The sequence below is a fragment of the Tamandua tetradactyla genome, chromosome 16, assembly GCF_023851605.1.
Source record: "Tamandua tetradactyla isolate mTamTet1 chromosome 16, mTamTet1.pri, whole genome shotgun sequence".
NCBI lineage: Eukaryota > Metazoa > Chordata > Mammalia > Pilosa > Myrmecophagidae > Tamandua > Tamandua tetradactyla.
In genome coordinates this window covers 24,626,309-24,652,927 of record NC_135342.1, presented here as the reverse complement: position 1 = coordinate 24,652,927, position 26,619 = coordinate 24,626,309, and the positions used below count along the sequence as shown (strand labels likewise).

The 26,619-nt window shown below is 52.9% G+C and overlaps 3 protein-coding genes across 6 annotated transcripts in view; 1 reads left to right on the top strand and 2 right to left on the bottom strand.

Annotated features, from left to right (window-relative positions):
* Window positions 1-89: 89 nt before the first annotated feature.
* Window positions 90-11,994, bottom strand: LRFN1 (leucine rich repeat and fibronectin type III domain containing 1). Its single transcript, XM_077133616.1, has 5 exons — window positions 11,939-11,994; window positions 9,494-9,526; window positions 7,485-7,539; window positions 5,702-7,144; window positions 90-1,993 (listed from the first exon to the last, which is right to left on the bottom strand). Exons 4-5 carry the CDS (start codon window positions 7,105-7,107, stop codon window positions 1,087-1,089), a joined length of 2,313 nt encoding a protein of 770 aa, XP_076989731.1. The 5' UTR covers window positions 7,108-7,144; window positions 7,485-7,539; window positions 9,494-9,526; window positions 11,939-11,994; the 3' UTR covers window positions 90-1,086.
* Window positions 11,995-17,400: 5,406 nt separating this feature from the next.
* Window positions 17,401-23,307, bottom strand: GMFG (glia maturation factor gamma). 2 transcript variants are annotated; one of them, XM_077131909.1, is made up of 8 exons: window positions 22,873-23,307; window positions 21,514-21,581; window positions 20,954-21,050; window positions 20,788-20,837; window positions 19,949-19,998; window positions 18,489-18,571; window positions 17,752-17,825; window positions 17,401-17,566 (listed from the first exon to the last, which is right to left on the bottom strand). In XM_077131909.1, exons 2-8 carry the CDS (start codon window positions 21,514-21,516, stop codon window positions 17,495-17,497), a joined length of 429 nt encoding a protein of 142 aa, XP_076988024.1. In that variant the 5' UTR covers window positions 21,517-21,581; window positions 22,873-23,307; the 3' UTR covers window positions 17,401-17,494. The 2 variants fall into 2 exon arrangements, with proteins under 2 accessions (XP_076988024.1, XP_076988022.1); XM_077131907.1 differs by lacking the exon at window positions 22,873-23,307 and having other exon boundaries at window positions 21,514-21,652.
* Window positions 23,308-25,904: 2,597 nt separating this feature from the next.
* Window positions 25,905-26,619, top strand: part of SAMD4B (sterile alpha motif domain containing 4B) — a 42,066-nt gene continuing 41,351 nt past the window's right edge. Inside the window, exon 1 of one of the 3 annotated variants that reach the window (XM_077131902.1) lies at window positions 25,905-26,056. The gene's annotated coding sequence lies outside the window, so the exon portion shown is untranslated. The remainder of the gene's footprint in view (window positions 26,057-26,619) is intronic. The other 2 variants (XM_077131900.1, XM_077131903.1) reach the window with 2 other exon arrangements.

The following is a 26,619-nucleotide window of genomic DNA, read 5'->3' as shown; positions in this document are numbered from 1 at the left end:
ATGAGGATTCATTGACTTAAGACATGAAAAGTGCTTCAAACAGTGCTTGCACATAGTAAGCACTCACGTGTTAGCTATTATCATTTTATTTTTATTATCACCCACCTCTAAGTCTCAGAGGATAGGAGTCTATCTGCCAGTCTCCTTGGCCCCAGTCAGCCACCCTTCCTGTAGTCTCACTTATAGAAATTATGCTGCAATCTAGGACACCCTCCTGTTCAAAACACACACGGACACACATAGAGGTCACGCAGAGCGGCCTCAGACACAGAAAAAAGTTTAATTCTGCTGCGGCGGAGGGTCCCGGCTCTGGTAAGGGCAGGGGATTTGGTTTTGGATTTTGTTAACGTGGGGATTTATTTGGGAAACCAGGAAGAATCGGGGAAAGTTGGTCCTTCCAATGGGACCTGCCCGGGAAAATGTGTAGTGGGGCCAGGAAATCAGGAGAGACAGGAGACTGGACCAAATAAGAGGGAAAAGAGACAAGGGGACAGAGAAAGGAGAGGCAAATTGGGAAGGACAGAGAAGAGGTAGACAACAAGGGGGTGGGATGGAGATAAACGAGGGGGGACAGAGAAAGGGGGACCCCAAGCCAGGCCTGACGGGACTAGGGAGGTGAAGGGAGTAGGGTGGGGGCTTTGGAGGCCGCCGCGGGACAGAATAGGATCTAGTCCAGCCAGATACAAGAAATGGGCCCCTCGCTCCTGCCCCGGTCCCGGGCGGGGGGAGGGGACTCGTGTCTCAGTGCTGCAGTGTGGGGGGGCCCTGCCCCTCCCCGCGCTTCGCTGTGTAAGGCACCGGCTCCAGCGAGGTCCGCGAGCGTGCGGGGGGAGGGGCAGGAGGGGGATGAGAGCGCATCGGGGAGGGGAGCTGGGTGGCCACCCCCATCACCCCTGGGCGCTAGACCTTGGCCTTGAGACCTTGGCAGCCTAAGGCCACCCCGCCCCCTCCAGGGAAGAGAAGAGCTTGTCCCCCCTCCAGTCCGATGTCTAGGGCGCTGCCTTTCTCCCCGTGTCCTGCCCAGAGCGTCCCAGCGGCTGGCATCTGTCCAGGACACCGAGGCATCCGGGCACGCCTGCTCGCCGCTCACACGGTACTCTCCAGCATCCACTCGGTGCTAGTAAAAGCCAGGCGTGCCCTGGCGGAGCCCAGCCCCAGGTCTCCGTCCTCCCCGGCCGCGCCCCCTCCAGCCCCGTCCAGGTGCGGCGTGGACCGGTGGCGCTTTGTCCGCCGGGCGCGGCGCGGGTAACTGTGGCTCTGGAAAAGCGCCCCGTAGTCCCCGTCAAATGAATAGCGCTGCTGTGGCCTCGGCCGGGCCGGGGCCCCCCCAGGAACCAGAGCCAAAGTGGGGGGCGCCGAAGCCGGTGGCCCCAGGGCCCCAGAACGGCTCCTCCGAGGGCCCATGGCGGCCCGAGGCTCCTCCATGGTGGTTTCCTCCGACGGCAGCAGACACAGCGACGTGGCTGAGCCACCCAAAGAGCGTCCAAGGACCGCTTCGGACTCTGCGGAAACTGCCTCCGCTGCTGCAGCCTTCGCCTCGATGGCCACCGCGGCCGCGGCTGAGGAAGCCACCTCGTGCAGCGCCTCGTAGCGGTCCTGCGCGGGCGGCAGAGGGGCCTGTGGTGCGCTTGCGCCGTTGGTCTGCGAGCACACGTGGCTGACCCGCGGCGGCGACCGGGAGGTACCTTTAACTCGGCGGCCGTCTCCGTCACCGTAGACCTTGTAGCGGATCATAAGCAGGACGATGAAGACCAGGACCGAGGCGACGATGACGCCCCCGATGGCGATGATCATGGTGCCGCCCAGGAAATGGGCCCGGAGCGGGCGGCAGGGCGCCGGGTCCCCAGCCGTGGTGAACTGCACGCAGCCCACCACGCGCGTGGCGGGCAGCGCTGTGGCCCCGTCGTCGTAGACCGCCAGCACGCACAGGTCATAGGCGCGGCCCGCCGCCAGGTCATTCACCAAGAATGTCTGGCTGGTGGACGGGATCATCCTGCAGGAAGAGGCGGGGTTAGGGCATGAGCAGCCCCATCCTGGACCAGGTCCCTTCATTTGCAAGCACCACTGGCAGCGGACAGTAGACACCAAACCACAAGCCCCTACAGGAGTCTCACCCCCTCCTGAGACAAACACAGCCTTTCAAGAACTCTCATGAAATATTCCCACTCTTTCAGTACCATTGACACAGTCCACGCCCCCAGGTGGACACACCTCCTGGCTGTGTCTCAGCACCTTCTGGGGCAATAGCTGCCATTCGTGTTCCCTCCTCTACAAATTCAGGCTCCTGTAAGGGACCCCCTAGGGCTGTCTCATTCCCAACTGGGACATCTGCCATTCAAGCTCATCTACATATTTCCATCCTTCAGGGACCAGTACACTCCCCTTTATCTGTATGCTCCACCTGCAGGTGCATGCAGTCTTACTCCCACAGGGACAATAGATGCCCTTCTTGTTCATTTCTACCTTTCCTGTCCTTTAAGGGAACCATGATGCAGACCACTCCCCCTCATCTTCACCCCCACCTTTGGGTAAACACATCCCTTAGCTGTGTCCATCCGCTACACTGACAGTTTTTCAGGTCACTCATCTATATATCCCTATCCATTAAGGGGCCAATGACACAAGTCACACCCCTCTAAGCTACAGCACTGTGGCCACTGGGAAATGCTCCCCTACTGTGCCCAGGACCACGTTCACCCTTTGCATGCCCTTCTCCTTATCCTATCTCCTCCACCTCCCTCATGTGCATGCCCCACCCTGTACAGGCACGAGTCACCAAGCCACGCTCCCAGGTAAGTTTCATTTATACTAGGGTCAAGCATTGCCAAGCTATATGTAGGCCATGCCCTCAAGTGAGGAGCAGTGTAGAGAAGTGGTTAAGCTGATAAAGTCTGGAACCAGACTGCCTGGTTTTGAATCTCTCCTTGGCTACTTGCTAGCTCTGTGACCTTAGGCAAGTTTCTTAACTTCTCTGTACCTGTTCCTCCCAGTGGGTATAATAAAAGTCCCTATATCATAGATGTGGTGTCTGGCACTTGGCAATAATACTATCATTATTAGAGAGCATCCCAGCCCCTGTTGGCCAGTAACCCTTGCTGTCTCACACACTACTGCCAGTTGTATCTCCCCATCAATCAGACGCCTCCCCTCTGGAAGACCAGTACCACTAGGCCCCTCTTCTGGTGGGCATGTCCCTTCCACACATCCAAGTAGCCACACCCAGCCTTGTCTAAACCAGACATCCAGGGCCACGTTGACTTGCATGCCCAGCACTCCACCTTTCAGGCTCTCCTTTCCTGTAAAGACACACTGCTTTTAGTGGGTCTCCAAGGACAAAGCCCACCCACTCCATCTGCAGTTGGGATCTGGCAGAGCAAATGCCACCTCCTCCCAAAGCCACTCCCCTACCTCCCCAGGCTTCCTTACCTTCCCCTCCAGCAGGGCTACCTTCTGGTTCTGAGACCCCCACCTCAGCTACCTCACCTCCAGGGAGCTTCCCCATCACCAGGGGTCACCCTCCTACCAAGGACTTTAAGTCATGGCCCAACCCCTTCCTAAAAGGCCCACCCACTTTGGCTGCCTGGGCCTGCCATTTCACAGACCACTGCCCTCCCACCCCAACCATTCCCTAGTCCCCCTGGCTTCCAGTCTTCTTCTCCCTCATCTCCCCTTTCAGGTTCTCTTGGATTCCTCTTTCTCCTTCTCCCAAAATAACCAGTTGCTAGGGGCTCCCCCTTTCAAGGACAGACGCTGGCTCCTTAAGAACGATGGAGCCCATGTGTATCTAATTGGCCGGAAGGCCCAGGCAAGCAGCTGAGCAGGCTTCTGGTTGGATGTCACCTCCACCCATGGCAGCAGTGAGGAAGTTAACCCCTGCAGCACCAGAGCACAAGCACCTGCAATAAGGAATGGAGGACTGAAACCATGGCCCCAAGGGGAAGAAAAGAGTCCCAAGGTCTGTTACCCAGCTGGGGATGAGGGTCCCCAACATCTGCATACTTGCAAGGGTCTGGAGATTGTGAACAGTCCCCCTCCCCACACTGTTCCCTATGTATGGTGGTCAGGGGTCAGAGGGAGGAGAAAAGAGAGAAGCAGACAGGTAAAGAGTTATTTACAGAAATGTCTTATTCATCTCCCTACAACCTTGCCTGGCAAACAGTAGGTGCTCAATAAATGTGCATTCAGTATAAAAAAGAGCAGGATTAAGAGTTAGGAAGTAAGGGTTAGAATCTTGGCTCTGCTACTTTCTATGTAACCTTGGCCAAATGACATCACCTTTGGGCTTCAGTTGGTCTGTATGTAAAATGGGGATGGGGTGGGAGTAGGGGAAACATCACTGCTTCAGAGGACAGTTGGGACAATGGAATGAGGTAGCATCCCTGGAATTACTAATAAAGGTTTTAGGTTTGTTCGTTTGTTTGCCCTGAAGTTCGTATGACCAGGCAGGTGTCTAATCGATCTTGCAGCCCAGGACCCACAGTAGTCATCTACTCAGTGTTTGCATTTACTCAATGTTTGATGCCCAGGATCAAAGAGAGGGAAGAGGAGGAACACAGAGACAAGGGAAAGAGAAACACCTATTCATCCAACCAACACTAGGAAAGCTATCATGCCAGGCATGTGCCTGGGAGAGCACCAGGGAAAACGGAGATGGAGACTGAGAGACAGATGTCCCTATGAAGGTCTGAGCACCCCCAGGAGCTGGAAGGTGGGGACCGCCTCTGGCCTCTCTGGTACCCCCAAGTGGTGTCAAGCACAGGGCTAGGCACTCAGCAGGCATGCTTCAATGTGCACAAGGGAGGCAGAGACAGGAAGGAGAGACATCTATGTAGCCAACAACACTTATAAAGTGCCCACTGTACCAGCACTGTGGCTAAGAGTAATATTTCAAAATATGCCAAGGTGGAGAGAAACAGCAAGGCCAAGGCAGTATGCACTCGTGTCATCTGTGTCTCATCCCCCTAGGTTGTCAGCAACCTAAGGGCAGGGACCATGTCTCTTGGTCTCCCTGTTTCCTCAGTGCCCCACACAGGGCCTGGCACAGAACAGGGCTTCAGTGACTAATGAGAGCAGGGGGGAGAGATGGTCACAGATGAAGACGAGAGAAAGAGACTAATGGCAATGATGGGAGAAAGTAACTGTTTAATGTCCATCTATACCACTCAGGTCTGTCCACATAAGGGCAATGGCCTCTAACCCATTATGGAGGGTCAAAACCACTTATATTTGTATTTTTCTCATATTTGTTTCTATCATGTACCCTATGCATTGTTACAGTAGCACTGGCGTATGATTTATAAATATAAATGTAACTGTAACTATAAATATACATGGATCTATATTTTGTGCTCCAAAATGTTTAACTAACAGGGTGTATAATCAAACACCTTTGGCAAGCAGTAATGTAGACCACGTGCCTGTGAGAGCAGGGTGGTAAAAGCCCAGGAGCTCACTGTTAGAAGTACAGTGCCCAGCTTTGGTCTGGCTCATGTAGGTACTCAGTGAAGATTTGCTGAATGAATGAGAAACAGAAAGAGGAGGGATGGAAACAGAGAGAGAAGGAGATGGGGCAAATCAGGGCCCCAGGCAACTCTGCATGGGCTACCAAAATCCCGGGCTGAGAGCAAGACTTGGGGAGTGGGTGGATGGGAGGGAGGGCTACTGGAGATCAGGGAAGAGGACCTGGGATGGCACCACCCACCTGTAGACAAGAGAGTCATCGGCGGAGCTGTTGTACTGGACCTGGTACATGCGGATGCCGGGAATGGGCCTCTGGGCAGGCCAGCGGATGAGCACGGAGTTTGAGGTGAGCTCGGCGGCCACCAGCCGGCGCTCAGCGGCGGAATCGTTGGCACCAGGTCGGCCGGGCGTGGCGATGTCCGAGGAGCCAGGCTCGGTGAGAGGGGGTGGGGCAGCTGGCGGGGGCGCCATCAGGGGCAAAGGCACCACACACACCTCCACAGGTGCTGTAGCCTCCCCGGCGGCATTGGAGGCAATGCAGGTGAAGGTGCCGCTGTCCCGCAGGGTGGTGATGGTGACATCCAGCGTCCCGTCCCCCCGGACCCGGGTCCGGCTCGAGTTCCCCAGCAGCCGCCCATCGGGCGCCACCCAGTGCACCACTGGCTCAGGGTCACCAACGGCCCGGCACCGCAGGCTGACCGCCTGGCCCTCGACCACCAAGGCGCGGCCTCCCGCCTGCCGCGTGATTAGCGGGGGTTCGCACAGAAACTCCTCCTCCGGGATCGACCAAAAGTAGCGATCAGTGAGATGCTCAGGAGTGGCGCACGTCTCCAGGTCGTCCTCCCTCGTCAGTCGCCGCAGCCAGAGCAGCTCGCAGTTGCAGTGCAGGGGGTTGCCACCGAAGCTGACCGTCAGCGGCGTGGGTGGCTTCGGCCCGGTGCCTTGGGACCTCAGGAAGAGCCCATCGGGTGGGAGTTTATGGAGGCGGTTGGAGGTCATGTCCAGGCGAACCAGTTTGTGTAGCTGCACGAAGGTGCCTTCGGCAATGTGGTCGATGAGATTGTGGTCCAGCGTTAGGGTGTTCAGGTTCACCATCTGGCCCACCGCCTCCCATGGCAGGGCCTCCAGGTTGTTGTAGGACAGATCCAGGTCCTCCACGGTGGACAGGAAGGCGTCAAAGGCAGCCGACTCCACCCGGCGGATCTGGTTGTTGCCGAGGATCAGGTGGCGGAGGTTGCCCAGGCCGCGGAGCTGGTCACCGCGCACCTCCGCCAGGCGGTTGCTGTCGAGGTGCAGGGCACGGAGGGCGCGGAGGTCGGCGAAGGCGCCGGCGGCCACCTGGCCGATGGTGTTGCGGGAGAGGGTGAGGTGCACCAGGCTGCTCATGTTGGCGAAGTCGCGGCGGCGGACGGCCGCGATGAAGTTGTCGGTGAGCCGCAGCTCCACCACGCGCCGGTCAATGGCGGGAGGCACAAAGAGCAAGCCGGTCTTGGCGCATAGCATGGTCAGCGTGGGTGCCACGTTCTGGCAGATGCAGCGGCCGGGGCAGGGCTGGCCACGAGATGCCCCGGCCCAAAGCAGCAGCAGGAAGGGCAGGGCGGCAGGCGGTGGCGAGGGGAGCGCCGAGGAGAAGGGGCCTGGGGCCATGGTGCCCGGGGCAGGCAGGACGTGTGGAAGGGGAAATCTGCAAGGGAAGGAGACGGCCCTGGGCTGTCCTGCTAGGGGTCTGACCTGGATCCCTCCTCCCGAAGACTGGGTCACATAGGACTGATGTGACCAGCATGCACTAGTTGTTAATAGATTAAAATATTTCCATGACCGTTGGTAAACTGCCTGTGTCCCACCTCTGCCCCTCCTCCAAGAGACCCAAGACCTCCCTTGCTCTCCCAGCTGGAGGGGTGACACCTGGCCCAGCCTGGGTCCTCTAGCACCCGTTAAATATTTTTAATCACTGCTGACTAGGGTTTAAGGCCATGGATTTCAAAGCCATACTCCTGGGTTCAAATCCCAGCTCTGACACTTACTAGCTATGTGACCTCGGGTAAGTGTCTGAACCTCTCTGAATCTTGGTTTCTTCATCTGTAAAATGGAGATAAAACAGTGAGTGCATGCAGGGGCACCACGGAGCACAGGGCCTAGCACACAGTAGGCACTCATTAAACGTTAGGGGTTCCATCCTTTGGCAGTGGCAGAGAGTTTGAAGGGGAGTTGGGGGGAGTCCGAGAAAAACACATCATAGTCTCCTTGCTCAGCCTTGGGAGATCTTCTGTGCACCTGCTTTTATCCTGGGCACTGCTGAGCTCCTAAATAGGGGGCAGACTTTTGCACTCACACCAGTAGGCACACGCAAGGCCCCCACATGCCTATATACGACCACATGTGCCTACACACGCACACATGCACACACACTCCCACTATGCCTCTGCTCCAGGCAAAACCTTCCGGCGGGGATTCCCCCTGCGGCGGCTGCAGCCCACGATGTGTCAGCTCCCATCACAACACGGGGTGGGTGGGGGGTGAAGAGGAAAGGATGGAAAGGGGGCGTCCCTAGAACTGTTTTCACCCCACCCCACCCTGTACCCTGGCCCCTGCCTGCCTGCCTCCCGGGAATCTGTAGCTCAGGATTGTGGCCTAGTGTGCCCCTAATCCTTCTGCCCTTGGAGAGGAGGGCTATAGACACAGAAAGGGGAGACCAAGGAAGTGGGAAAAAGAAGTAAAGAGAGGTGGGGAGGGGCAAGATGGAGGGAGGGAGAGCTGGACTGGCAGAAAGAGGCAGAGAAAGAGACAGATTCAGAGGGAGAAGCAGAGAAATAAGAGAGCGTAAAAGAAAGGGGAAGACAGGATGAGACTGAAGTGAAGAGAGAAAAACTGAGACTGAAGAAAAGGCAACATAAGGAGAAGAGAGACTGAGACATAGAGTTGCAGAGAGATGAAGACAGGGAGAGAGAAAGATAGTGTTCCCTAGAAAGAGACAAAAGAGACAGAGAAGAAATAGACACAGACAGAAGGAGACAGCACCTCAGCACTTGAGCTAAGAAAGAGAAGGGTCAGAGATAGGACACCTCACCACCCCACCAGCCCTTAACTAGTCTTTCACTTCCTCTAGGACACTACTCTGTATTGGACAGAAAACTCTGGTCTGGAAGGCCAGACTCCTGAGTTAGGAGCCCCATTCTGCACCTGCTAGGCTGTGAAGTCTCTAGGGCTTAGAACCCTGATCTAGAAAATGGATACAGAGCCTGCCTCCCGCAACTGGGGTGGGACTCACATTGAAGGAATAAAATAGCTGACATTCATTGGGAGGCAGGATAGCATCACAGGACAGAATCACACCTGACTGCCTGGGTTCACCCCCAACTCCCTGCTGTGTTCTTTAGGCAAGTGACTTCACCTCTCTGTGCCTCAGTGTGCTCATCTGGAAAATGGTGATGATAGCATCTACCTCACTCGGTTGTTAAGAGGATGAAATGAGTTAAGACATTATAACATGCTTAGAATAGTTCCTGACATACTACATAAATGTTAGCTGCCATGATGATGACACCAATGATGATGATGATGATTTATTTTCCCTGGCTCTTTCTTAGCCACAGCAGGTCACACTATCAGGAGAGCTTCCCACAGGCATGCACACACACACACACACACACACACACACACACACACACAGAGTATTAGACTATGTCCATTCAACTCTCCAATGCAGGTGTCATTCCATGTCATGAAACTCTCTTGCACCCTTCACTGATATCACAAGGAAATCTCCCTTTCCAGACTGCCTTACCCATCCTGAAAGGGGAAGCCTCCCGGCCTGAGACTGCCATGTGCTCCCCAGAGCTTCTTGGTCACCATGCCAAGCATAATGCTCCTGGCCTCGTTACCATCCCCCAGCCTAAGGATACACCTGTCCCCTAGGAACATGCCAATACCTTGCACTGAAATCCCTACTAGGCCAGTGCTCCAGGCCTCCAGCTGGCTGAGAACAAGCCCAGTCACCCCACATCTCTCTCCCCAGCATAAGAACCCCACTCACCTCTCTTCAGGGAATCAGGGCCTGGGCCAGTACCTACAAAGGAACAAAACGATCTTGTTAACATCCCTTCTAGCTCCTCTTGGGACATCAGGTTCTGCCTCAGAGGCCATTTTGGCCAAGGAAGTCCCTGGTGTGATTGCTCCCTCAGCCTCCCTGCTGCAGGCTCTGCCCAGTCTCATGGGCACCCAGGGAGTCATGTTTGGAAACCTTAGGACTGGTGGCCCCCCAAAACAGAGGAGCCCAGGACTTCAACCCTTTGTCCTCTGAGGTCTAAGGAGGCCAGGGACCAGCCCCACCTCCCTTAAAACCCTGACATATGGGACTCCAGTTCCCTCATCCCTGAGTCCCCTGCTCCTTCATATCCAGGATTCCTTCATATCCTTTAGAACCCAAGATATCAGGTCCCCTAGCCCTTCAATTTCAAAGATCTGAGCAGTAAGGATAGCTGAGGAAGGGCCAGAGGGTCCCAACATACAATCACCCACCCCAACACACATGTACATGCCAAACCCACACGCCTACAACCCAGGTCTCCACATCTGGATTTCTGTGGATACACCAGTGGGGTCTGGGCTCCCCACCCTCCATGGGCCTTGGGCCTGGGTGTCTCACAGTCCCCAAGCTGGACCCCAGCACCCATAACACAGGCCTTGCCACATGGCCTCAGAAGCACCATGGGCACAGAAGCAGGGGCAGCCTTGTGCCAGGGACATAGGCACCTATGTGCATATCATTCTACACATATCTGTTTGAACAGACACAGCCCCATTACACAGAGAAAACTGAAGTACATATGGACTCGCAACACAGACACTTATCTTCAAGATTGACACACCTGCACACAACTACCCAGTACACTTTCCCTTGCATGTTTACACAACAGAGAAACTTGCATGCCCCCTTGCAGACAAACAACTACATGCACCTATAACAGATACACTCTTGCACACTCACCAACACACAGGAGCATATACATAACAGAAACACACTTGTACAACCAAAGATACACACTCTTAAATATCTTAACACACTCATACAACTTCACATACCCCCCTGATGACCCTTTGCAAAGCTAATACATTCCTACACCAACAGATATACCCTATGTACACACTAGCTGATACACACCTCACACACATACATAGAACACAGGAGGACACAGACACTCATAAGGCTCGAACAAACCCACAGATACAAAAAAGACCCACCTTTGCACAGACTCTCCGAGATGTTCGCTCATAATAGACCCAAGCTCACACAATGCCCAGACCCCTGTTGGGTGGGATTTACACACTTACAAATGCACACAAAATTTTTATCCACAGTAGCAGTCAACAGACAGGCACTGACACATAGACATACATCAAGGCACTCCTGCCCCACCTACCTCCCAGGCCAAAGAAATCCTAACACCCTTTCCAGCACACCTCACGCACCCACCCCCAAAACCAGGACACAAGTCAGGGCCAGAGGTCAGAGTTCAGCAGGTCGAATCTCAAAGGATGGGGGGGGGGCTGAGTCCCAGAGTATCATTCCAAGGCACTGGTTTCCCCCATCAGCAGCCCAAGAGTCCCCCAGCCTGGCCATCTGGATGCAGGCAACTCTGGCCCTATCTGGGGAGATCTGGCTGGTGGGGGGATAGGGGTGAGGTGGGTGGGGAAGGGCCGGGTCTGCGCCCACCCCACCCCCCAGGGCCCATCTGTCCATCCCTCAGCCTCTCATCCTCCATCTGTCCACTTCAGCCGCCCATTTCCCACCCCTCCCCCAACCACCGGGAAGGGGAAGACATGGCCGTCTCCCCCAGGACCGCTGAGGACCCCCCCAGCTGACATGGACCGAGGGAGCAGCGAACTCCCCTCCCCCAACCTACACAGAGGCCTGGACCCACAACGTGCTGAGCCCCAGCCCCTAGCCCGGAACCTGACGTGGACGCACAGACACACACCCTCGGAGACATACAACCCACAGACACACACACACAAATGGACACCCGAGCGGCACACCCGGCTACACAGATCCTCGGATGCTGGTACCCTAGGATCCAGCCCAGGCACAAATACCCAACGCAGCTAGCCGCGCACATACTAGCTGGGGGTGGGGAAGACCCACACCTGGGCACACAACCCACGCACACACACCTGCACACAGCCCCTCCGATGCGCGCCCGACAGCCCCCCAGACCCACAGGCGGAGGGGCAGCCACTCGGGTGGACACACGCGCACGGCCGGTCACACAACCTCGGCTCGACAGCCAGCACACACCCGGATGGCCACACAGGCAGGGCGCCGCACACGCCGGCGCCGGGCACACACAGGGCCGCGCGAGCGCACGCCGGGCCCGCCGCAGCGCCGCGGACACACACTCACACGCTCGCACGCTCACACCCGCGCTCATCACCGGCGCCCCCGCCCGCCGCCTCCCGAGCCGCTGCGGGCCGCGCTCACCCAGCCCGGGGGGGCCCCGGGCCCGGCCCCGCCGCCGCCGCCTCGCTCCGCGCCATGGTAGGGGGAGGGCCGGGGGAGGGGGCGCGGTGCCGCGGGGCCGCCTCCCTCCCGCCTCCCGCCCTCCCTCCAGAGCCGCCGCCGAGCTCCGCCCTCCGCGCCGCCCGCCGCCCGAGTCCCGCCGCCACCACCGCCGCAAAGGGGGAGGGGGCGCCGACCGGAGCGGGCGGGCTGGGCGGCCGCAGCCACCAGACCCTGGCCCTGGGACCGGCCGCAGACCCCCTTCCACTGCGGAACCGCTGGCCCGCCCCCGCCCCACCCCCAGGCCCGTCGGCCTCTCCAGAGACCCCCGAGACCACGCCCCGACTGGCCTGGGAACCCCAGATCTCCCAACCAACCTCCTGGACCATGTCTCAATGCCCAAGGGGCCCTCAGACCACACCTTATCTCTTTTGGGGACCCAGACTATGCTCTACAGCTACCCAGGACCACAAACCCATGTCCTACTCTCCTTGGTGACCCCAGACTTTACAGACTATCCCTCTTACCCCATCAGTGACCCTGGACCATGACCCAACATCCAGGGGTGCTGAAGATCATATCTCAGCATCCAAGGGGATCCAGACTACCCCACCAGGGTCTCTAAACCATACCTCAACATTTAGGAGGAGCCCAGACGAAGCCCTATCCCCTCAGGGACCTCAGGTCATACCCCAGTATCCAGGAGGATGCAGGCCATATATCAATGTCAGGGAGGACCCAGATCATGCCTTGCCTCTTTTGGGGACCCAGACCAGGCTCTCCAGCCATCCAGGACCACAAACCATACCCATTCCTTCTTGTGGATCCCCACCAAGTCCTTTCACCCTCAAAAACGTCAAACCATTTCTTGATCCCCAGGTAGGGACTCTAGACCATGTCCCAATTTCTAAGGGACCTCAAAATTCCTCTTTTCCCCATGAGGACCCCAAACTTTCCCCATTCCCCCAACCGACCCTAGCCCACCCACCAACCCCCTTGAGAACCTTTGACCTTTCTCTCCCTACCTCCTAAGACACCCTTGGTTTCCAGCCCCCTGATTTGCCCCAGATTTTCCCATCCCCTCTACCAGTCCTACCCCCTTGAGAGCCCTGACTCCTCCCTGTTCCCATTCTCTGTCATGCAGAGAGAGAAGGCCATGCACACCCTTCCCCCTTCCCTGTGACTTCCATGGAACCCAAAACTCCTTGGGCCTTTCTTGCTTGCTCCCCCTTTGCCCAACCCCCTTCTCATAGTGAACCCCCTAAGCCCCTCCCTCAAGCTTCACTGAGTATCTCAGGCCACTCTCCATCTCTTTCTGAGATCCTCATGGGTCCCTCAAACCCAGCCAGGCCTCCCCTCAGAATCTGTCTTATGGCAGTCCCCCAGATCTCTGGAGTCCCCAGTGCTCCCCCATCTTGAAATCCACTGCATCAAGGTCCTCCTCCCCCACACCTCTTCCCTAAACTTCCTAATCTCCTCAGCACTGGAAGGCTGCCCTGTCCACCAGACCAGGCTTATCTCTGCAGACTCTCCCTTTAGTGAACCCTGACCCCACTCACAATGATTAACTGCCCCTGGGTACATTCATAATGCCCCCTAGCCTCCAGACCCCCCACTGTCACCACCATCATCCCCACTTCCCACCAGGGTGCTCTCCAACGGCTTTGGCCATGCAGGGCTAGGAGGAGGGCGTAGGGTAAGGAATATAACAACAGCAATGACAATAAAAGCAAACAGATATTTAGTACTATTATTGTCAGAAGTGGATCTAGGGGCTTCACATATATTACTTCATTCATTCTTCACAATAGCCAGATGAGGAGGTCCCATTATCTCCACTATGTAGGTGAGGAAAATTGAGGTATGGAGAGGTTAAGTCACCTGCTCAAGGTCGCAGAGCCATGGGGAGGTGAAGGAGTGAGAGGGTGGGGACAGGCCTGGGCTGAACAGGAGTGGAACAGGGAACGGCAAGAAAAGATAATAACGGAAGAGACAAAGATGCCCGAAGATGGAGAGATGAGAGCCTGAGGCTCCCTGAACCCTCATCCCTGCCAACCTTCTGATCTCACCCCGAAACATGCTCCCTGAATCACAGATGACTTTTCTATTACTCCAAGGCACCCAACACATTCCAGCCCCTGGGCCTTTGAGCTCCGTCCTCTGCCATGGTTGGTTCCTTCTTTTCATTTTAGGTCTCAAATATAATCTCTTCAGAGCAGCCTTCCCTTCTGTCCTCAATTAGCCCCACCCCCCACAATGAAGTGTCTTGATGTCTGCAAGTTACCCTTTTTTTTTGCATGGCAGGCACTGGGAATCGAACCCAGGTCTCCAGTATGGCAGGTGAGAACTCTGCCTGCTGAACCATCCTGGCCCGCCCTGCAAATTACTTTGAAATACAGAAAAAAATTAAAATTAAAAATTGATGGATGCTTGGCTGCATGTTTGAAACTGCTTATAATAAATGTTGAAATAAAAAACAACAAAAGGGCAGGCCACGGTGGCTCAGTGGCAGAGTTTTTGCCTGCTATGCCCGAGACCCGGGTTCATTTCCCCCTGCCTACCCACGTTAAAAAAAAAAAAAATTTAAAAAACAACAGAAAGCAGGAGCACTCATCAAGAAACTAAAGAGATTAAAAAAAAACAACTCCCAAATGTCCTACCATTTCCAGCTATCACATCACCTTGTTTTTATTTCCCTCAAAACACAACATTCTCTGAAATGATCTCATTTGTTTGTTTACCTAGTCATGTGTATGTGTTTGTTTTGTTGCTTATGATCAAGTTACTGAAATGTAAGCCTCTTGAAGGGAGTGGCACAGATACCAATTTTCTCCAGCGCCCAGAACAGCTATGGGCACGCAGTAGGCACTTGTAACCCTGTGTTCTGGAACACCTTCTTGGGAGAGACCTCACTTCAGAGCCCACACTCAGGAGTAAATGACCCTCCCAGCCCAGGGTCATCGAAAGGGAAGGGTGTACCACAGCGGCTGGGGAAGGCCCATACGGTCAGGGGATGGGAGTCGGCCTGAAAAATAAGGCAGAGGAGGTAGCAGATAATGTGCTTATTTTCCTGGGCCCCTACCTTCTTGCCCCAAACTTTGTACCACAAATCTGAGACCAATACCATTCTTCTACAAGGTAGGCTCCGCCCCCAAAACTGGGCCCACCCTCCGCCTCTTAGGCCCCACCCCAAAGCAAAAACCCAGCCCCATCTGGACTAAGCAACACCCCTCAAGTCTAAGTCCCACCCCTTGGCCCAAGCCGCTCCCTTCCACCTAAGACACCATCCCAAACTACGTAATATTCAGCCTTGCTCAGTCTAGACCCCGCCCTCAAGCCCAAGCCCCACCCCCTCACCTGAAGCTCCGCCTCAAGTCGAGGCTGAGTCCTCCACTCGAAGTTCTGATCTGAAATCCAGTTTCCACTTCTCCAACATGAGCCCTGCTCACATTCAAGGTTAGCAGGGAGAAGTGGCACAGGGGAAAACTGCGGCCTGATGTAAAAAATTAGGGGGCATGATGTGTGGGAGCCTAGAGGGAATTTTGGTAGGAAGGAGGTGGTCCCCAGTTTGTACCGCCCCTCTGAGGATCCTCCTTAAACCCAAAAACACACCCCATGGTACTCGTCCTTCGATGGATAGCACGCGTTCTCATTGGTCCTTCCACAATCCCTCTTAGCCATACCCACTCTGCATTGGAGTGCCCCTCTGAATCACACTCTCTGATTGGTCCCTACCCTCCAAACTCCTTGCTCGTGATTGGGCAAGTCCTTGTACGTGCTTCATTCTGATTGGGTTATTTGCGATCATAAGCATGGGTGTAGACAGAAGTTCAGCTTTGGGGGCACAGAGGGGCGGGGAGGATAAGATGTTTCTTTGGAATCCTCTTTCCTAAGAGAAAAGACCACTGGCCACAGCTATCCCTAGGTCCCACTTCTAACTGTACAGACGACCAGCTTTGTGGCCTTGGGCAAGCATTTTTGGCTTCTGTGTTTCATTTTCCTCATCTGTAAAATGGGGATAATAATGGTACTTTCTTCCCAGGGTAGTACAAAGATTAAATGAGTTTAATATCTGTGAAGTGCTTATAAGACCTGGAACATAGGAAACCGTCAATAGGAGGGTTAACTAGTATTATTCATTTGATGCTGTAAGTACGTGACCTTTGCTTCTCTGATGTCTGGAGACCCGTGTCCTTGACCTATTGAGTGAATGACCTCTCATATCCTCAGTCCTCCTCTTTCGTCTCCAGCCATCCCAGACTGGGGCTATGATCAAAAAGATGGTGGGGAGCAGGGCTGCAGCTAGGATGGGCCTCCGAGAAGAGAGGAGCTCAACCCCACGGAAAATTGGGAGCAGGAGATATTTCTCTACAGCTCAGTTTAGAGAATTCGAATCCTTCATAGAGAAGGCTTGTCCTGATGGGGGAACAAGGGACAGGGTAGGGCAGGGCAGTGAGGGGATCCGGTAATTATGGCTGGGAGGGAAGGAGGGGGGTGGGAGCTGGACTTACTGTCCCACCCATGGCTGGGAGAGGGACAGCCCAGGCCCAAGGTCACTGTGTCCCTGTTACCATGGTAACTGTCACCTCTCTACCGGGAACCTGGAAAAGGAGTGGAGGGAGGGTTTATCAGGGGAGTTCTCGGGGCGGTGGAGAGAGGAACAGAGACATGGAACACAGAGAAAGAAACAGAGTGTGTGGTTAATCTCTGGGAAGACCAGGCCACCTTATAATTCTCAAACCTGGACACTGTGGGTGCTCAATAAATGTCCCTCAGAGACATAGAGTCTGAAAGTGGGAAAGAGTCAAATTCTCAGAGATGGAGGAGAAAAGAGAGGAATCTCCAGAGGGGAGTGGAGTGCCCCTTCCCATTCCTCTCTGTCTCCTCAATCACACAGCCCTCCAGGAATCTACTGGGGATCCTGGATCCTCTTCAACTTCTTCAGCCCTGGGTCTTCAAGCCTACCCAACCAAACAAACCACCCATACCCAGCAACTCCTGAGCCCCTGAAGCAATTATGTTTGATCCTTCAACAACTCTTCCGCCTTTAAATTTTTCTGCCTGGGGACTTAGCTGAGAAAAGTAGCATTCCTTGCCAGCTACTGCCTGCTGGCTTCTTCAGAGGACAAGAGGAGAGAGGAAGGGAACCAGGCACTCTGCTTCCTTTATTCTCAGGAGACAGGTATTTCCCTTGGGAACGACTCCTCCATGTATTCAGAGGATATTCTAATTCCTTCAGGAGACCCAGGCCGCCCCACATTCCCAAGAAACCCTACATGCCCACCCACCCCCATCTTTCCTCTCAGAGGTGTAGGTATCCTCCAGGGACCCAGCTCAAAGTTCCGCTTGGTCTGCCTGCCCTCTTCCGGCAGAAGGGTGGTACTGCAGGGACTGCCGGTTAGAGCCCAAAGTGATGGGGAGAAACCCAGCCAGATTTAAGGATCTCTTGAGTTCTTGCATTTTTAATTTCTTTAGGGTCTTGGACGTGTAGATCCTAGGGGACTCAGACATCAGGAATTCATGTCCCCATCCCAGAGGTCAACGGAAAAAAGACAATTTCTCTTGGAGCCAGGCCTCGGTGAGGTCTTCCGTGGTACGGATTTCAAACACCTGGGCAGGGAGAGGTCTCAGCATTATGATCCACTCCGGAATGGAGACGCTGAGAACTCCAGCTGCTTCATTCCCCAGGACCAAGGAGTCCCGGTCCCCACCTCCCTCCTCCCCTAGGTCCCAGGAATCCAGGATCCCAGCCCCTTCCTCCCCAAGACCCTGGAGCCTCCGCACAGGCTCTGGACCTTTGTCAGCTCTGCTGTCTGCACCAGCCTGTTTTTACTCCCTGCATACATCATCTGTTGTTCGGGCTTGCAACCTGCATGGAAATAAGGAAAAGGGAGCATAACTGGGGGGCCTTGGGCTGTTCTTTAGGACTCTAGGAATATCCTGCAGGCCCTGGAGTATTCTAAGGATCCTGATTGCCATTTGAATTAGGTAGCTGGAGGAGGCTATTCTCAATTTCTAGGGTTGTTTGCAGGTCTTGAAGCTATTATGGGATTTCCTGGAGATGATTTGGGGCAGAGAGGAATTTCTAGATAAAAGGCTGATTTAGGCCTGGCTTATGCCTCAGAACTGAGGAAGATGGGTGGGCTCTGTGATGGATCGGAGCCCCTACCCCACCCCACTACCCTCCCAGCACTCACACACTCCACACATGCACACTAACACTCGTGCACATACTGATACATTCACACATGCCACACATTCACATACTCACCCAGTCACATACACACTCACACATATTCACATTCTACTACATTCACACGATCACATACCCCCTCTCTCACCCAGGCCCGCAGGTGCCTACATACAATCACCCCCTCATATATAGCTGCACACACTCATAACTCTAACACAAGCACCTACATACATTCACACACAATCACACATACACACACATACTAACATACACATGTTTACACACCCCATAGATGGAGTCTAAGCCCCTCTCCTTGGGAGGGATAGAGCTATGTCTCACCGACGGGGCTGGAGAAGATGAAACACAGAGGGTAGGACACTCGGCCATCTGCATGCACGTACTTGTAGCTGTAAACCACGAATCTACACCAGTGAATGAAAATACTAAATCAGGACGGCCTGAAGCGCAGGCTCATGAGTAAGGCTGAGAACCTAAAGTTAGCACCTAGGACCTGCAGTACTGGCCTCAAACTCAACAAATTATTAATTAAAAAATATATATTAAGTGCTTATTTGACTTTCCCAACAACCCTATGAAGTAGGTGCTGTTGTTATCCTACATACTATAGATAGGAAAGCTAAGTCCCAGATAGGTGAAGCCGCTTTCTCAAGGTGCTGTGGATAGAAGAGAGACTTGAACCTAGGAAATTCCAGTGCCATAGCAAAGTGCTCAACCAGTAGGCAATACTATCCAGTTCTCTAAAGCCGGAGCTGAGACCAGACCCGGCTCCTAATTGTTGGACCCCGTGCAAAATAAAAATGCGGGCTCTTTGTTCAAAAATGAGGGGAAAAAATCTTCCGTTTCTTCTGTAGTCTCTCTCTAGGCCGATCAATCATGGTGTTTTTTATTTGCTATTTAATGTTGAGTTCTCTTGGGCATGGGGATTCTTGCAGCAGGATTGCAGATCATCACGGGCGCCTGTAGAGGGCGCCCTAGACCCCCAGTCGTGCCAGACGCATGCGCCTAACCCTGCCCCGCCCGGTACCTGCATTTAAGGTCCCCTCCCCTGGACCCGGCAGGGAACCGGCAGTGGTAAGTGGAGACTCCCAGTTCGTGCTCCATCGTCTCATTTTGTAGATTTTCATTTACAAAACACAGACGCAAAGATAAAATGATTAAAGAGTTCCCAGACGGCAGCCTCAAAGCCTTATACCCCAAGCGCGCGAGGGCAGGTGGGGGTGGCACTGTGCGACTGCACTTTGTCCTTGGCAGCTGGATCTGGCTGAGACGTAGAGCCTGAGATTGAGGCTCAAAATCCTGGGGTACCCCAAATTGACCCCAGTCAAGATGGAAAATCTAAACAAACCATTTTCCACAAAAGATAGAAAGTGGTCAAAGAACTCCGCTACCAAAAAAAAAAAGTACCCGGCTCATGTGGTTTCACAGAAAATTCTACCTCATCCTTAAAGATTAAAGAATTATTTTGCTACTGAAAGTATTACAGATAATTGAAAAAGAAGAAAAACTTCCTTAAAAAAAAATGAAGCAAATATAATTTGGAGAACAAAACCTGACCAAGTCTGCACAAAAAAGGAAACTCAAAACCAACACCAGGTATGAATATCAGCATAAATATCTGCAATAAAATATTAGCAAACTAAAAGTCCTAGGCTGGGAACACTTGGTCTCAAACACAGAGGCCATGAATAAGACTGGAATGCAATCCATCCTTGAGTCTGTCCCCTCACCATGGCCTCTCTTCCCATAGACTGACTCCCCTCTTCCCCCCCCCAGCGTACCTGGGCTGTCTCTCTGGCAGCTGCTTTTTCAGTTCCTCTGGAGAAATGTCCTGGGGCAAGAAAGCAGGAGAGAAGAAAAGTAACGGCTGCCTTCAAATAAGCACTGACTATATGTGTTAAGGCACCATTCTAAGAAACATGCGTGGATTAACTCATGGAACTCACCCAGAGGCCTTTTATTATCTACATGTTACAGATGAGGAAACTGAGGCCTGAGATGGCACAAATAGTAAGGGGTGGGGTTCAGATTTAATTCTGGGTGCAAACTGTAACCACTTCATTACACTTCTTCTCAGAGGGCCTGAGGGAGTTCGGCTCCTAGCCAATCCCCATCCCGGCTCAAACCGTTGCAGTCTACAGGGCCCCCTGATAACACTTGACTGAATAATGATGGCAACACTAGGAGGTAAGCCTTATTATCATCTCCAGCTGACAGATAAAGACATTGAGGCCTAGAGAGAGTTAGGTCCACCCTTTGATAAAGATTTCAGCCAGCTTTTTGTTACCTTATGTGGGAACTCCTTCATTTAAGTGCCAAATCACTACTACTACTATTATTAATCACTTTGAGTATATACAATGTGCCAGAACTTGTTTAAACCCATTATAAGGAATAACTTGTTGAATCCCCAAACAACCTTTTGAGGTAGGGGTTCTTGATTATCCCCATTTCACAGACAAGGGAACAGAGGCCCAGACAGGTGAAGTCTGAGCTGGGACTTGCCCACCAGGTTTTTCTGGCCTCAGACACCAAGCTTTTAGGATCCGTTCCAGCGCTTTGGGTCTCCCAGTCCCACCTGGACATCTTGGCGGACCCCACATCCACCCCTGCCCCTCACCTGGAATTCTTCCTCCAGTACCACCATCTGCCGAACTTTGTCCACCTTCACTGGGGAGGGATGGTACACAGGGATTAGATACCTCTCCCATGGGGGACGCTGGCCCAGCCCTCTTTGCTTGTCCCCAACCCCCTTCCCAACCTTGTGGGGGAGGGTTGTCACTCACTTATTATGGCTGCGTTGTCTGTTTCTTTTCGGAAGCGGAATTTCCTCAGCTTTTCCTTTAGCTCTGGGTCCACCTCACATACCACCAGGGAGTCAGACTGCCAGAGAGGCCCAGTAGGAGCTGAGCTGACCTGACCTCAGCCCCTGACCCTTTCCCTAAACCTCAGTTTCTCGATCCGATCCACTAATAAAGAGAAGGGTCACACTCGCCCCTATGATGCTTTTGTACAAATTAGGAAATGGCGCCCTTTCCTTGGAGCAGATGCTGCCACTCTTTGGCCAGGGCACACAGCTTGGGGAGCAGAGCAGAGGCTGGATTACAGCACCACCACCATGGTGGCCCCCTCAGCAGGTTACCTCGAGGAGACTCAGGGATCCGCTTGCCTGGGTCTAAACCAAGAATCGCCATCCCTATTTCCCTAGCCATGTCCACTGCACAGGGCAAGACCCCTTCTCAGCTCCTGACCTCCTGTCCCAGAGCTTACCCTCCACTCACACAGGTGCCCTCCCAGCCCCAGCCTCAGCCCCCCAGCACTTCCCATACCACCCCAGCCTCCTGACCATGGCTTTTCCGTCCGAGGGCCTCTTCTTTTCTCAGTTCCGCTGTCTTCTAGGGGTGGGGATCAGAGCTGTGGGGGGTGGAGTAGGGGGTAGGGGGAAGGTTTCATCCAACACCACATCCTGTTTATGCCCGTTCTGGGACAACTGTCACAAAGGGCTCCTCCCCTCCTTCCTTCCCCTCCTCTGCCAGGACCTCCCAGGTTTTGCAATCACTTAGACCAGGGTTCGAATGCTGTCTTAATGTATGAACCTTGCTAGTAGCTTCAAGTAGCTTCTTGGATTGTTGTGAAGATAAAATAGCTTCACACATCTCCCAGCATGGTGGACAGACTCGAGAATAGATATTAATAATGAGCACTTTTGCTCCTCTTCTCCTCTAAGAAACCTTCCTGGACTTCCCCATCTGGAATATTTGAATTCCAGAATTGGAAAAGGGAGCTAAGAGATTTTTGCTGGTCAACCATTGCCTTGCCTTGATGGAGAAATGGAGACCAGAGAGGAAAGTCTGCATACCTGGGTAATGGCGAATTTTTTCCTGCAGTTATTCAACCTCATGAGCCTTACAATAGCCTATAAGACCCCACAACAATGGTGTTTGATCCTGTGAGACCAGTATTGCCTCTTTTCCTCTGAATATTTTGTATTCTTTTTCTTTTTTTGCCACCTTTTCCATCCTGAAATGAAATTCCTAGATAATGTAACCTACTTACATACATAAATTCAAAAAAAAATCAATATAATGTCCTAACTGCCATGTCAAGGAGAGGTAAAAGGGAAGTAATTTATAAGAAAACCATATAGTTTTCACTGAGAAAATAAAAGTAATCAGAAGAGAATTTTCAGAGGTTCCTCTCCCCACATTGACTCACCCAGTGCCCTGACTTACCTTCATACTAATGGACAAATGTTCTGGGCATTCCCCTCCCACCTGGGGTCTCAGCCTCCTCATCTGCTCAAAGGCATCACTACAGCTATTGCCCCTCTCTCCCCTGCATCATCAGTGTTCCCATCTTGCTGGATCTTTCTTCATCCTGTATACGGTGTTATTTCTCCTTTCTTAAAAATGAAAAACCCTATTTCCCATCCAGATACTGCCATTCATTTCTTGTCCTTTTCAGCAGAACTTCTTGTAAGAATCGTCTACATTTGCTGCTTCCAATTTCTATCCCAGTTTTCTCTTAAACCCTCTCCAATCAGACTTTCCTCTGACCCCTCAAGTCACCCTTGTCGAGGTTGCCAATGACCCCCAAGGTGTAAACCTAATCTCATCTTACCATGTCAGAGGCATCTGCACCATCAATCACTCCTTCTGTTCCTTGAGACACTTTCTTCCCTTGACTTTCAGGACATCACATTTACCTGGTTTTCCTCCTATTCCTGTGGCTGTTCTGTTTGGTCTCTCTTGCGATTCCTTCTTTTAACATTGGAGTGTCCCCAGGGCTCAGTCCGTGGTTGTCTTCTCTTTTCCATTTGACTCTTACTGATCTTATTCAGTTTTGGCTCTCATGGAGGATGCTCAAATCATTTCTCCATCCTGTACCTCTCCCTGAACGCCAGACCTCTTACATCTAACAGCCAAATTGACATCACCACCTGGATGACACAGACTCATCCTTGACCCTTCTTTTTTCTCTCGCAACTACACAGAACTTGTCATCAGTGCTGAACTTCAAAATATAACCAGAAATTGCCCACTTCTCCCCTCCAGTGCCTGCCCTGGTCTTGACCAGCTTCATCTCCAGGCTGAATTATCACTGCAGTAGTTGATCCTCACTGTCTCCTGCTCTATTTTCCCTGCCCGCCACCCACTCACCAGTCTACTGTTCACATGACTGCCAGAGGGATCATAATAAAGCCCTAGTCAGGTGACATCCCTCTTCTGGTTAAAAGCCTTATGGCTCATTCCAGTAAAATCAAAGCCCTTGCAATGGACGTTTAAAACTTTAAATTAGCTACCCCCTCTCTAGTTAAGTCTTGGACCTTGTCTTCCATTACTCTCCTTCCTGCTCACTCCACTCCAACCATACTCCTCTTTGTGGTTCTGTGAATGATCCTGCCACAGGGTCTTTGCATTTGCTGTTCCCTCTTTCTGGGACCCTCTTTCTCTAATATCCTCATGGTTCACCCCTTCATTCCTTCAGATTTCTGTTCAAATCTCATCTCAAAAATCCTTGCCTCTTCCAAAATAATACTTATCCTGATCACTCCATCCCCTTTCCTTGCTTTATTTTCCTTCATGGTATTTATAACCAAGTTACATTGTACATATTTATTGCGTTCCCCAATCTTTATGAAAGCAGGGATTTTAAAAAATTAATTTATTAATTAAAAAAATTTAACAACAAACGAACTAAAACATTAACATATGAGCATTCCGTTCTACATATATAATCAGTAATTCACAATATCACAGTAGTGGTGGATTCATTTCTTAGAACATTTGCATGAATTCAGAAAAGAAATAAAAAGACAACAGAAAAAGAAATAAAACGAAAAAAAAAAAAGATTAAAATACCATACCCTTCCCCTCGCTTTCATGAGCACTAGCATTTCAAACTAAATTTATTTTAACATTCGTTCCCTATTATTTATTTTCATTCCATATGTTCTACTCGTGTGTTGACAAGGTAGATAAAAGGAGCATCAGAACAAGGTTTTCACAATACACAGTCACTGTGAAAGCTATATCATTATTCAGTCATCATCAAGAAACATGGCTACTGGAGAAGGCAGGGATTTTTGTTTGCCTCTTTCACTGCTGTATTTCCAATACCTTGAGTGTGCCTAACCCATATTAGGTACTCAAAAAAATACTGAATGATTAAGTTGGCATCCCTCAAGCACAACCATTCTATGTGTTGTGAAAGTTGTTATTAAATGTAGGGGTGGGATTTGTGATATCCTCCTACCCTTGGCTTGTTATGGCTTCTCCTCACAGCATATGTGATGCCATGCTTCCTGGATTCACCTACACCCTCTGGCTCTTCTGTCTCAATTTCTATGTAGAGTATCAATTCCTCTGTCCAAACCTTAAATGCTCCTTTTCTAGAAGCTCTGTCGGGTCCTTCTTATCCCCTCTGACACCCTCTGGGCTCACTAACTCCCACAGCTTCAATTCCATTTTGGTGATCTCATTGGCATCCAGTTCCAATTTCTCTCTTAAGCCCCAAACCCAGAAATTCTGCAGCTCCTGGATACCTTTGTGGGTGTCCATAGTATGCTCAGCCTCTCCTGCCAACTGCTTCTTCTCCAGGAGGCCCCAGGGACCCCTAATCTCCCAGCCAGAAGGCCTCATCCTGGACATCTCTCCCCCTATACAGCCAGCCAGCTCCCAGGCCTCTTTACTCAGCCTACCGGACATCTCATTCTCCCCTTTCCAAAGTCCAGCCCTGGTGCAAAACTCCCCAGATGCTTCTCTGGCCTCCCAGCTCCAAGCCACACTCCCTCCAATCCCATCCTCCAAATAGAAGCATCCTTCCAAAATCTCCAACAGAACATGACTCTCTCCTGTTTGAACACTTTCATGGCTCCTCAGTGCTTCAGGACAAGTCCAAACTCCCTCAAGTGGCCAAACATGGGGTCTCCACTCATTTCTCACCAGGCCCTGCCTGGAAGCCTACATTCCAACTTGATACATTTATTTTAATTCCTCTATTAAGTCATGTTCGTCACACAGAACCTTCTAAATAGTTCACCCTGATCCAGGAAAATTTGCGAATAAATAAATTAGAATAATAATAGACAACTCCTTTATTGACCGCCTCCTTTGTGCGAAGAGTTTTGTATGCATTCCGTCTTTCAACCCAAAAGTGTAGATATTTCTATTTCCATCTGAAAGATACAGCAACAGGCTCAAAGGGCGGTGCAGTTGGGGCAAAAAAGCTGAGACTTCAGAATCCTGAGTCCAAACTCTAACCTTACAGTCAGGGCACAGTTGGGCAAAGGCTTTAGATGGGCACACCAGAGCAGCGACGAACGGAGGCTTTGAACGTCAGAATAAGGAATTGTGACTTTGCTCCCAGCGGCTGAGGTAGTCGGGCATGTGACTGCCCTCTGCGGGGCGGGAGGCCCACTGCCCAGCTCCGCCAGGCCCGTTGCCCTTGGCAACACGGCCGCGCTCCTCAACCCTTCCCCGCTGCCTCCTCGGATTGCCCTCAGCCTGGCCGATGCCCATCACCTCCAAGTACGGCCAATCCTAGGGCGGAGGGGGCGGGCCTCTCGGGCATCGTTCAACCCCGTCGCTCCAATCTTCACCGAGCCCGCCTTTCTCCTCGCACTCCTCCGCCCTTCGAGCTACCCAGGTCGTCCGTTGGCTGGCGCGCCGTTCGTCACCTCGGCGTCAGCTAATGGCGGCGCGCGGCGGCTCCGTCAGGGGGGGACAGGGTGGTGACGCACGGCGCGGTGAGCAGCGCGACGGCGGCGGTGGCGGCGGCGGTGGTCGTGCGGGAGGAAGGAGGGGAACTCAAGGGCCAGAGAGGGGGCGACGGCGGTGGCGGTGGCTGAGGAGGCTCGGGCGGCAGCGGCGGCGGCGGCGGCCGAGGCGGTGAGTCTTGGGGTAGGCCGGGCAGTCTCGGGGCGGCCGCGGTCGGGGCGCGCGGGGATCACCTAGGGCGACCAGGCCGCGGGGCGGCCCCGCCCCCTAGGGACCGGGCGGGGGCCGCGGAGGGCGCGGAACGCGGGCCTCTGGGTCAGGGGCGTCTCGGAGAAATCTGCACCCCTTCGAACGCCTGTCGCAGGCCCCTTCAGAAGCTTCCCTCCAGTTTCTTCTCAGATTCCAGATCATTTAGGTGTCCGGTGGGGGGGGCGGGGAGGGGGGTGCCGCTTTCGATCCCCCCGCCCCCAGATCTACACCAGACATTTCTTGGAGGTCATCCCACAGATTCCCAATTACCTCGGAGATCCTCTGAAAACCTCCGCATACCTCGTACGGTCCAAAAGTTTCCTGAAAGATTCCACTTGCATTTAAAGTTTTTCAGAGATTTCATGTGTCTCAAAATCTTCCTCAAAGGCTCCTCCCCAAAATCTTCTCTCCTCCTGCATCCAGAAATATTCCCGGAGTCTCCCTCGCAAACCCTAAGAATCTTCTTCGGAGAGTCACTGAAATCT

Coding starts and splice junctions, on each gene's coding strand:
- LRFN1 (XM_077133616.1), bottom strand. CDS start 7,107: ATGGCCCCAGGCCCCTTCTCCTCGGCGCTCCCCTCGCCACCGCCTGCC. Junction 1,994..5,701: donor GATGACTCTCTTGTCTACAG/GTGGGTGGTGCC, acceptor CTCTTCCTGCAG/GATGATCCCGTCCACCAGCC.
- GMFG (XM_077131909.1), bottom strand. Junction 19,999..20,787: donor TACTGGAGGAAGAATTCCAG/GTGAGGGGCAGG, acceptor TTCTTGCCCCAG/GACATTTCTCCAGAGGAACT. Junction 18,572..19,948: donor CTGCCAGAGAGACAGCCCAG/GTACGCTGGGGG, acceptor TCACTGGTGTAG/ATTCGTGGTTTACAGCTACA.